The sequence below is a fragment of the Alosa alosa genome, chromosome 9 (genome assembly GCF_017589495.1).
Source record: "Alosa alosa isolate M-15738 ecotype Scorff River chromosome 9, AALO_Geno_1.1, whole genome shotgun sequence".
Lineage (NCBI taxonomy): Eukaryota > Metazoa > Chordata > Actinopteri > Clupeiformes > Clupeidae > Alosa > Alosa alosa.
Genome location: NC_063197.1, coordinates 24,006,899 through 24,019,579, shown reverse-complemented (window position 1 = coordinate 24,019,579; position 12,681 = coordinate 24,006,899). Strand labels below are relative to the sequence as shown.

General features: G+C 40.5%; 1 protein-coding gene across 1 annotated transcript; it reads left to right on the top strand.

The window, feature by feature from the left end:
* Positions 1-5,340: 5,340 nt before the first annotated feature.
* On the top strand, positions 5,341-11,436 carry rx1 (retinal homeobox gene 1). The gene is made up of 4 exons (XM_048251543.1): positions 5,341-5,576; positions 6,162-6,555; positions 7,794-8,044; positions 8,390-11,436. Exons 2-4 carry the CDS (start codon positions 6,264-6,266, stop codon positions 8,831-8,833), a joined length of 987 nt encoding a protein of 328 aa, XP_048107500.1. The 5' UTR covers positions 5,341-5,576; positions 6,162-6,263; the 3' UTR covers positions 8,834-11,436.
* The last annotated feature ends 1,245 nt before the right edge of the window (positions 11,437-12,681 follow it).

Below are 12,681 nucleotides of genomic sequence, written 5' to 3'. Positions count from 1 at the left end.
TGTCACCTTGGCTCACCCTCTTAGACTTGGACAGGGAGACATTGTGTCCTAAACATTTGAACAGTCAGAATACATGTCAGTGGTTGATATGAAGTGAATGATATGGCCATTTTTTTTTATTTATGAGATGCTTAGAATTATATTTTTTGCACCCAGTAGCCCCCACCTGTACATAAACATCATAGTAGAGAACATGCACACAGAGCCTTTTATGAAATATCACAACCTAGAAATCCTACAGTATTATGGATCCGTGCGCTGCAGTAACTGCATTGCCAGTCCATTTCCTGAGATGCAGCAGGTAGTTCACAGAAGTGTGGAGGACCTACCTCTTATCACCTATAAAGCAAGCTAACCTGATAATTCTGTACAACTGTTATTTCCACACTTCAAAAATATTGCAGAAAATGTAATGTTCTCTCATTGACTTATCATAACAGAAATATTTGGGTCACGATCTGTGACGCAAAGGTGGTGGTGTCCAAATTGTCTGCCTCTGTGCTGTATACGCTGCTGATTGAATACCATGGAGATGCTTGTGAATGTTAATCTAGCAATCTAGTTAATCTAGCATCCTCAGGAATCTGTAATACCTCCATGGTAGGAAAGGAACAAATCTATGCATGTGTAAAACTGAACAGATTACACTACATGCATCATTGGGGGATTGCCTTTTGCCAATCAGGGTGAAAGAACTCATTGTTGCATGAATCATTCTTATGAACCTGTTGAAAATGGACATTCTCTGACATGGGCTAGGTCTATTTGATGTATTTGGTGGCAAAAAACATAATTACAGAGTATGTTCAGATGGACCTGGAAGTATGGAACAAGATTTACATATCCACATTTTTAAGCACTGCATGCTGTTAAAAATCTTCAGTGTATCTTTTTGTCATAAAACACTGCTCCTAAGAACCTCTGTGTTCTGAACTTTCATTACAACATTGAGACCAAAATGAAGAAAGTCTCTTCAGGGAGGTCACCTGTTCATGAAAGACTCATAGAGCCTCGTTCTTTCTAACATACACTGTCTGGTGCTACTTGGGCACGTCATCAGTGATGAACTCGATAAGATAAGATAAGATAAGAAATCATTTGTCTTCAGTAATTTTTCTTTCGGCACCATTGTGCTGTGAAAGCTTTTATGACATGACAGGGTCGCTTACCAACAATATAGAATGACAGTTTTCTTACCATAAAATGATCATATATCATATCATAAAAAATAAATTCAAACTATGAATTTGAACCCCAAAGATATGGAGTTATGACATTTATATAGCCTCAATAAATAATGAAACAAATGAATAAAATGTCTCATAATGGAGGGGGATTAGCCCAGAGTCTCCCTTTGTGATTTTCTATCTTTGTGTGTTTCTTATGATTTGTGCCCTTCCTAATCCCCTATGGGAATGCAGTAATCCAGGGCCATAAAACCATGCCAGCCAGGAGGAAGTGATCCGACAGGGAAGATGATATTAAAATATGTAATTGCAGGACCTGCAGACCGTAGCTTGACCAATTTGTGCGTTTTTTGGTGGGAGTGGGGAAAAAAAATGTCCTTCAACTCTGTTCCCCATTTCATATGGATTCAGGACAACTGAGGACAAAGACCTGCCAAATGGCAAAAAGCAATGTTTGAACATAATGCGTGGCTGGAATCAACTGAAGTTGCACTTTGAATTAAACATCCAATGCAAGCCAAAGTTTTGGAACAACTAAACATTTTTGGACCTTTGGAGTTTCATGAAAATTATACCTTAATCTCTTCTGTGTGTATTATTTAGATGCCTCTCACGTCTCTGTGAATTACACAAGTGAATAATGTTCTAACATCTGATATTATTCAGATAAGTGCATTACACTTCACCGAGGTGGATCTAAAGTGAGTTTAACAGGATAGATAAAAGGAGGAGGTAAAACATGATTGGCCCATGAGTTGCCTTGAAGGGCCTGATTTAAAAGCAAACATTAATAATTTGATTTAGTTTAATCCTATTAAGGCTGTAAGCAGAATCAGCTATGGTGTTTGGTGGCTGGTCTGACTGACTCCCTCTGCTGGCTCCTGAAAAATAATCACTTCATCATGCAACTTGTGCACAACATATTACATCCTCAATGTTCATGTTCTTGTTCTTGTCGTCATGGAGTGGGCGAGTTTGAAACTCGGGCAAAAGGTTCGGAAGTGAATTAATGACAGGTAAAGCATTTAAATTGCAGATTAAAGGCTAGTCTGCGTCACTGTGTCTGGAGGTTTTGCCTTTAATGACGTTAAGAGTGTCAGATTAAGTGATAAAGGAAGAGACGAGGGTCCATCAGATGATTTTAAGTGTTCAATCCTCATTCTTTAATGCAGAAGGAACAAGGTGCATCTTCCAGGGCACTCACTATTGAAGAGTTTTAACTTCATTAAAGTTGTTTATCCAACTCACGTCTGATATTTTGGTTAGCCTAACTAAACCCATTGAAAGGTGAGGTAAATTGGACAGAAAAAAAGCCCTGATCAATTAATTGTCTTGCCAAAAACCAAATTATGAGTCTTACAATCCCTTATCAAGTAGACTGCTTTTATTTGGACACTAAAGGCAGTTACTTGTATTATGGACATAACAATGTGCAATAGGGTTGTGTAAAAGTAGGTTGTACTGAAATTAGATTCGTTTTTTTATTATTTATTTATTTGTATTCATTTACAATGCAATGTTTATATTCACTTGTGGAATTAATTAATCAAGTTTCACCATTTGGATTATTAAAGTAAGACCTTAAGTATGATCAAAACACAGTGTATATTATCATGTTTCGTACATATCTTGTTGGTTTTTGGTGCATGTGTTCTTCAACCAATGTCTTTTAAATGAGTTCTGATTTTGTTAAACATGCTAGTCACTTGAAGAGCTTTAGACATGTGGTCTTAACAATGGAAAGTTCTATGCTAATTCTAACCCCCCACTTTAAAACCAAATTAAAATAGCCATACAGGAGAAGAGCCATATCATAGAGGCCTTTATTAAGTGAGTGTCTGCAGGTGTCTTAAGACCCGATGAAGTTATCTCTGCCTGTAAGAGATCACCTTGTCACGATTTCTTATTGGGGAATAGGGTGTTGGACAGTGCAAATCGTGCTTGTACATCCTCACTCCAGCCATCTCCCTTTCCCCTGCCCCCCCTCTCCCTCTCTCCCTCTCTCTCTCTCTCCTCCCTCTCTCTCCCTCTCTCTCTCTCTCTCTCTCTCTCTCTTTTCTCTCTCTCTCTCCTCTCTCATGTTGTTTTCCTCTCCTCAAAGCCCTGTCCCCAGTAAGCTGACACAGTGCCTTTAAGTGTTAGCTACTTTGTCCCTAATAGGATCAGAGGGGCTTATATTGTCATCTGATAAACCTAAGCAGCTTGATAGCTGTGCTGCACCTTCTTAACCAATTTGTACTCAATTAGGCTAATGGGGAAACAACAGCTAAAGTTCAGAAAATGCAGGGGCTTGATGGAATAATGGCCGATAATTGGAAAATACATGAGCTTGATTGATCGTGCTCTCACAGATGACTTTTGTATTTGTCTCTCCACTTGACCGTTTCTTATGAACCACTGTGCTCTGCAGAGTACATTTACTAATCAGACTCGGACAGAAAGGAGATCCACAAGAATTATATCTTGAAGGTTTTAATATAATATTGATACATTGTGAGGGTGTGTGATGATTGCAAAGCATTGTGTCAAGAAAAGTGAACAAATGAATTACTGTAATTTAGAGCAAGGAAAGTTCTTAGGTCACAGTGCCAGGTGGCTATCGAGTCATTGCCTGTTGATACCTAGTAATTTAGTGTTTCCACACACACATTATCCTAGCTCGTTACTTAGTTATCCTGGGAGAAGGAGCCATCTACTCATGCTGTGATCTGAAAAAGGTCCTAAGTATCCTGAAAGTTCCCCTTTGTGGTGAGGCTTTCAACATCCTTTCTAAATGAGTTGCTGAGTTGCACATGGCATGGTCTGTGTATAGCCCAGTGTTACCGGTTTGGCTATATAAGTGAGTTTGGCACTGTGTAGTTTTACAGATACTGGTCTTTGACCTCTTATACAGAACCTGATCTTTGTCTTCTTTCATCCTGACTTTGAGTACTGAGGGACATGTGCACTGAGATGCTCATGAGAGAGGCACATGCATACTCTGGGATTTGGCACGAGCAACATGAGTCTCATAGACCTTCCTGGAAACGCACCTCTTACCTCCCCAACCCAAGACTCAATGAGTCCTTATCAAATAAACACAAAACTCTTTCTGGTCTTTATGTGCATTTGACCAGCAATACTGTTCCTATTTTCAGTTTACTCACACTGCTTATTTAGGTTTTTGATTATTTTACTGGTATACATAAATACCAAATATTATGATCAAGACATTATTACTAACCGGAATTCTTTCTTTCTCTCTCTTAAATGTATTTTTAAACCTTTATTTTGATTTCAAGAGTTCAAGAGTTTCATCTGAGGGAATAAAGGAAGCTGGTATGGGTCTTTGGTCTCACTAGGTCTCAATAGGTGCAGTGTAGATCTCTCTGATAGCCTACATCTTTTAAGTTATCAAGACATCTACATTTCCAGAAGTGCCAGTTCCTGTCATGGAGATACATGACACATCCAATCTTAAAGCTGTGAATGCAAAAGATTATATGGGATATATTTGCATCAAACCAGTCATCATTGTAAGTATGAATTACATGTATAGGTAATATATTGACATCAGATATTAAATGACAGATTTTATTGTACCATTCGCTTAAATGCAATGTGGCGGTGAAACCCTTAGATCATAAAACTGAACTATGATGTCCATCAAATGTGGTCATTCTTAAATATGTTGATACCCAAAATGTGTTATTTTATTGTTAGCAGATAGGTTAAGTTAAACAGATAGGAAATAATCATAAAATATTAGAGTTGTAGGCTAGACACAATTATACAATTGCTATTATGAACATGGAGACTTTTAATAACGTTTCAACATGAATGAAATCGTAACATTCCCTCTTCCATTCGAATACACATGACATGCATGGGTAGAAAGTTTATATATGAGAGATATAGTCTTTCACTGGGATAATGAGGGGATTAACGAAAACTTTTGGTCAGTCCATTGTCTTTAAAACAATAGATTTTTGAAAGACAGTCTTGTCTCGGCTTCATTAGCCTCGGCCTCCTCCTGTGGGGTGAATGCGAGCTACATTTAGAGCAATTACTTGACTAGAAAACAACTGTCAATCATTCTTAAAGGGGAAGGATTCCAATTAATAAACCTCTTCACTCCCTGTGATATTGCCATTCCACAGTGTAGCCTAGTGCTGTGGGGTTAAAGATTCAGAAAAGGCGCTCGACAAAATAGGAGAGTGTTGTGTTTTAAAACAACATTACCAACTGTTGATGTAAATTAATCTGGGTGAGCGTCAAAAGTAAATTGTCTTCCCGAGGGGCGATTGAGCGGCTTTACGAAAGCGAAGGCGTGCTCTGCTCTTCTGCCAGAGAGGAACAGGTGGAATATCCTCGTAGGCTACTTCAGATTGGAATCACATCCGCTAGGAGGTAAGTCCCGACTTTTACCTCTATCGTTTTAATAAATACATGACAAAAGTGGATGTCTACATTTGGGATATAGAAATTATGAACTTTGACATAGAATTAAGGTCGACTAGCCTAATTTCGCAAAATAATCGTAACTGTAATGCAGGTTCAATCATCGAAGTTTTTATTTCAGTCTAGCTGTCATTATGATGAGAAGCATTTGAATTGGGATTAACCAGATGAAGTTCAAAATACAGTTTTAGTTAATTTGGCAGAAAACTATAGAGTTCTGCGTGGGATGGATATCATGCGTCACTCCAAAAATATTAGTTGCAAGACATTGCTGTTGGCACATAGCAGTAGGCTTTATTGTGTGAGTTTATACTTTACTTTTTCGTGAACTGGCAATTAACGTTGGGTTTTAAGCCTACACCATCATTCATGGGCAAATGTTATGGCAAATAGGAGCCTATATCTGGACATGATAAATAGCTATGGTTTTCACAATTTATCATATGGAATCCCTTCAATCACTTAGTATCAGATGGCCCAATATAAATCCTAGTTTTCTACATGGTCCCATGATCACCTTTTCGTTGTTAACAGGTTCTGATATCAGTGGACCCCTCTGAATCCTTCCTAAATTTGGATCTCCGCTGGAGCTATAGCTTTTCTCCAATAGCACTTGGGACAATTCCTAACGTTCGAATGCATTTATCACTGGATAGCATGAACATGGTGGACGAAGGTTGCCTCTCGCCCAATAACTTCCATGAGATGGTTAAAGGAGGTGGGGCGGCTGTGGGAACCCGAGTCCACAGCATTGATGTCATCCTAGGCTTCAGTAAGGAGCAGGACCCCTTGCTTAACTCCTCTGGACATGTTGGGCCCCATAAAGTTGGAGTGGAGGGCCTAGGGGACCCCAGAAAGCAGGACCAAACCCACTCGTATGGACACCTTTCCAGTCTGAGGGACAATCCTGAGCAGCCCTCTTTTCATGGTAAGGCTCACAAAGTCGATACACTCATGGTAAAGTTAAACCAGTGTTGTGTCCTACTGAAGGGGACTACAGTGAATGTCAGCTGAAGAAGAGAGAACACACGACACAAGCGCTGAGATTTTTGAAAAGACGTGTTCTTCACTTTTCCACAGCTCAGAGGACCATGGGCCCACTAAATGTGAGACTTGGAAGAGGGTTTATGGAAAGTGTCTGCCATCATTACCGCATCAAGGAGTAACTCATAGTATAGATAGCAGAGCAGAGCATCACACCAGATAAAAACAGATGCTTTGAAGCAGTTTCATCCATAACTAATGGCCATTTGGCCTTGTATTTATCGATCCTTTAACAACAGAGGGGAAAGATAAATCCGCTGCTTCTGATATCAGCACCAACTATTTGCTTATGTCTCTGCATATTTATGAAATGGTATCCAGTGCAATTTTTAAGCTTTAGTATTGCTCCATATTAGCCTAAAAATACCCACTCAAAAGAATATAGTCGTGAGAGTAAAAGTACTCTATAGTAATTACTTTGAAAGGTACTACTGGAATGTATTGTGATAATATATTGAAGTCAATTGATTGTTAGTAGACTTGATACTAGACTGATGTGAAATGTCAAGACTTTAAGTGGTAAATTACACCTAGGCAACATAAGGTCACCTGCACTCTATTTGACAGCCTGATCTGGTTAATCTAATGGTCCTCTTTTGCTAATTGAATCATTTCCCTCCATAGGCAGACGGCCTGGCATTTGCTTTTTCAGGAAATGTTTAAGGTGTTCACTGACAAAGCTGTCTTTGCATTAAAACGCTTGTAGGTAGACTGAAGCTGAGTCTATTAGAAGCTTTACTAGCCTGCAGGTGTTTCCCACCCATAAGATTACAGGGAGAGAAACTGAAGCGAAAGCCACTGGGACTTTGTCATACTAGTATGTGGCATGGCAAGGGCGCTTTGATTTAGTCATGTTTGTGATACGATGCCTTTAACAGCCATATTTGAACATCAACATCACCATTTTGGTATATGTGTTCATGCACAATTCTCTATTTTGCTATGGTAAAATTTGCTTCACAAAATTTGATTTTGCATTTTTTTTATGGAGTTCTTTTTGACCGCATTGTTCTTTCAAACTGCGGCATCTAAGCTTGAGTGTGTTGCCTATGGCAATGGACTCCTGTATTCCTGTACAGTTTCCTTCTGCATGTTAATCCTCTGCCTCGTTTGCTCATCTAGATCCAGAGATGTACTCGAACAAGTGTGAGGGGGGCATGAATGAACTCCACAAGGGTCTCGATAGCGAGGCCAAATCCCCGGAGCCCGCTGACGAGGAGCAGCCCAAGAAGAAGCACCGGCGCAACCGCACCACCTTCACCACCTACCAGCTGCACGAGCTGGAGCGTGCCTTCGAGAAGTCACACTACCCCGACGTTTACAGCCGCGAGGAGCTGGCCATGAAAGTTAACCTCCCTGAAGTCAGAGTGCAGGTGTGTTTGTTATGCTGTCTTCACCTCTCAAGTCTCATTTGGCTATACATGCTTGAATCCCATAAGACATGTGTAGTACCTTTTTACACTCCTGTAGGACAATTAGCACTGGGTGGTTAGCGTTTACACTAATCCCATTGATGCATTTAATTCAGAAATGTATGTAGTCTCTCTTAGTCTTAACTTTCTTCTCTTAGTTCTTAACTATCTTTGCTAAATTAGCTCATTAGCTCTGTTTCTGAATTAAACTTTTGGATGTTTCACATTTCATGTGTAAATCAACCCTTGCAAATGTTGTGAACTGGACAGAGATACTAAAAGCTGTCACCATTTTACGGTGTATAGGTGTGGTTCCAGAATCGCAGAGCCAAGTGGAGACGTCAGGAGAAGATGGATGCGAGCAGCATGAAGCTCCACGACTCTCCAGTGCTGTCCTTCAATCGGCCACCCATGCACACCAACATGGGACAGGTGACCAACTCTCTGCCCCTGGACCCATGGCTGACATCCCCACTGACCAGTGCCACGCCGGTGCACAGCATCCCAGGGTTCATGGGCCCGTCGCAGGGCCTTCAACCAGGATATACGAGCCATGGCTTTCTAAACACCCCTCAGCCAATGGGCCAAGCAATGCAGACAATGGCCCCGCCACCATACCAGTGCCCTGCACCTTTCACTGATAAATACCCGCTGGAGGATGTGGATCAGCGAAGCTCCAGTATTGCTTCTTTGAGGATGAAAGCCAAGGAACACATTCAGTCCATGGACAAAACATGGCAACCCATGTGATCAGTTGATAAATGGTTGTCACCTAACTGTGTCCTTTCACTCTCCAGGGGGCTATTTGATATTGAGCACATGATGCGGGCATCGGGAACATTTTATATTTTTGTCCTGCTTCCTTTCTTGGCATTGAAACAGTGACAGTGGGTTGATAATACGGTCCCTCATGGTTATGGCTGGCGTGCAGGCTGGAGTATGGAGCATGATACTGAAATGTGTCAAGTTTCTTGAGTGCCATTGAACACCTGCATATTTGTCAAACAAATGAACCTGAGCAAAAGAAGGACTACGGCTGAAATGGAGCAATGGGATTGTAAAAACTGGAGTGTTTATGACAAATCTTGTGAAACAAACATTTTCAAGACTTGATTTTTTTTTTTATTTGTGTGCTGATTTGTTTTTAAATCAGCAGTAGTTTGTACTTTTTGACCAACCTTATTGGTTTGGTTGTGTTTCTCATCTCATGGTTTATCCCAAAGACCTCACTCTTTGAAAGAGGATTGTATGAGGTCACTGTTGTCTTCCCTGTCAAAGAACAGCATGCTTATATGCATTCATCTGGTCTAAAGTTTATATGCATCATGGTTCCATTGCTCAAGGTGTGATCCGCTCTACCACAGGAATTTGATAACATAAATATTTTTATACCAGGCTTTATAAGAAAAAATATATAAATCTATTCTACAGATGTACACATTTTTTTTATCACACATTTATCTTCCAAATTGAAACGCTGTAACTGCACAAAAATGTATGCAACTTTAAAGTTAGAGTACATTATGCAAAGCACACATAGGCTACAGCTAAGGAAATGAATGAACTCTTTTTCCTTAAGGTATGACATAGCTACCCATGTATCATTTACATGTTGGATTGTCATGTATAATACTTCTTGATAGAGTTTTTAGATTTGGGATTTAGTGGAGAGCAGTCTCTTTTGCAGATCTGAGCATACCTTTTAAAATGCAAGGTTAAATGTCTCAGATTTGTGCTGTCATAGAGAAACAGAATTAGGGTCTATAATTGCAGGTTTATGTCACTTTTGTTATAACAATGCCTAACATGTATATCAACCTCCTGGATGTTGGTATGCTTCTCAATAATGAAGGGATGAGTTGCATACAATATGAATAATGCTCAATCCCCTTCAGGGAATAGCATAGTATTGACCCTGGTATTTTGGTTGGATTTGATGACTTAATATTACAAGTCCAATAAACTTTTACGAACGGCTATGACGGAACTGTTGGCAGTCGCCCCAAAAGTTACTTTGACACTGAAGAATTGGTATAATGTGAATCTGTCAAGGGGTTTGGAGATGTAGGTGGAAAATAGGTTTCGACACAAAGCATCTCATTTTATACCAATCCTGACCAACTAGCTGGTGCATCCGAGTCACAAGCAGTTTTAAATAGTAGGGCACTGAAGCAGCAGAGGTCAACCATAGAAGCCTCTTTGCTTCAGTGGTCATTAGAGGAGAAAGCCTGTTGGCAGCTCAACCCTTCCATCTCGGTCTGTACGTGCAGAGGAGCAGAAGGGGACCTGACTGATGTGTCACCCCACTAGGCTTCGCCATTGTTCGGCTCAATTGATCCAAGCCCATCTCCTTTGTTTAAAGTTCCTAAGGAAAAACGGTCATGGGCCACACTACAAGGTCTCTACACCAGCACTCAGATATGGAATAATGAAAAAAAAGAAGAAAAAAACGACATTGTCTCTAAAAGACATTTTAAAATAAGGTCTGGGGTGTATGGGCTCTTTTGCTGAACTCCACTGACGTGTAATTCCGCTACTGTTCACCACATTAGTCATGTGAAAGTAATTATGCACACTGACCCTGATAAAAGTGATCTGTTTTAATTGAATTCCCCATTGTTCTCCTCAGCTTTGTTAAGTAGCATCACATTCTGAAAGGTGCCCTGAAGATGAGTGTACTGTATTTTCATAGCGGGGAAAAGGGAGGGTAAAAGCCCTTCCACACAGAAGTGCAATTGGACTATTTTTTTAAAGGAAACTTGAATAGTCTGTGCTGACAGGCAATAGCAAACACAATGTTCACAGTCAATTCCATTTTTTTCTTCTTCTCCTGCTGGTCCTTTTTTTTTAAAAATAATTTTGGTGGAACACAGGGTATCAGCCTGTTCAAAAGGTAGTGAATTTTTTTAATTGTTTTCATATAGGATGTCCTATTAAAAGTGTTGTTGTGTTTTTTAAGGAGGATCTCTATTTTATGGAGAGAGAGATATAGTTGTTTGAATACCAATGAGCTATCCTGAATTCCCTACTTTCCCTTTTAGTTTCATCACCTTGCCTCTATCTTCCATGCAAAGAAAAAAACAAACCAACACAAATCCTGAAAAAATCATTCGCTAAGCCATGCAAAACTTTTATTCCTGCCTTTGATGACATAATTCTTTTTTGGACTGAATGTAAGCCAAAGTTGAAAGCTGTCTTACCCTCTGGAGGTAAATGCACAGGTGATCAACCTGTGGTCATCTTTAAACATACCATAGTATAGATTATGTAATATTCTGTAATGTCATTTGATACATTGTTGACATCTTCATGTCCATGTTCTGCACAACTATGATTAAAAATAAACTCTAGTTTGATAGATTTCACTGTCTGCCATTTCTGTGGAACAGAATTTAAATTAAGCACAGGTAAGAGATGTGAGCACTGAATGTACTGTAAACTGTCATACACTTCTATAAACATGGTCCAGTTCTCAGCATGTGCAGGATAGACAGGGACACAGTGAGACGCCCAGAGGAGATGGGCTGGCACCTCCCCCCCCCTCCAACCCTTCCTCCTTCTGCCCTTCTCCCACCTCTCGTTGCTGACTGGTGGCACCCTGCCAGCCCGTTAGGAAGATGAGGCTCCAATCAATCAGGATCCCCAGGGGGGGCAGCAGGCCATAGGGGCCAGTGCTCTCTAATTGCCCCCAGGTGCTGCTGCTGTAGCACATGTTCAGAGTGAGCCAGTCCCGCCGAGCTCACATCTCCAGTGTGTGAACTGCACCCTCAGACAGATGGGAGGCAGGGAGCACGTCTTATCAGGGGGGCCCTTTATCGCAGGGCCATCTGGGTCTGCAAATATAGATAGAAATGCAAATATAGATAGAAAATTGAAAAAAATATGAGTGACATTTAAGGTGTTGTTTATTGTTGTGTGATGTTTACATTTGTTATTGTTCTCTTTTCACAAGAGAAGGCTCATTTTTTTTCAGTTAAACAGCAGAGATACAAATCATTGATGAGAATTCTTGTCGAACTGACATCTGCAATTCAGATAATATGATTTCCGTTTTATTAGTTTGCTTCAAGTTTAAAAAACATTTACTAAGAAACTGAGTTATGGTGTCTTGGTTCAGATCTTGAATAGCTCCCCCTTCTATGCAAACATAAAGTATGTATAACTAACCACACAAGGCTCTGCCTGATTAAAACAACATTCTTGTGCAGCCTGTAAAGTTTTTCTTTTTGGCTTGGGAGGAAGTATTAATAATTGTGAGGGGTGGGAGCACGGGTGGGATGGCTGCTCATCAGGGTTAATGATGTAGAAAATCCCCCAATTAGAGCCTTTTCCTGCGGGCCAGGATGAGTTCAGCGCGGGGTTCCCTGACAGCTCGGGGATTAGTGCCCAGCCTGAGACGGAGTAGACACTGACTGCTGGACATCTTGGCACGGTGTGGCCGGGGCTCGGGGTAGGCATGCGTTGAGCAGGTTGAGTGGCACAAAAAGAAGCATGGGAAAAGAGCAGCCGGTCACCATAAAGGCTTTTGTGAGGCTGGCTTGTGCATAATTCTGCCAACTACCTCTAGGTCTGATGTTTTTTGACCTGAGTCAGTTTGT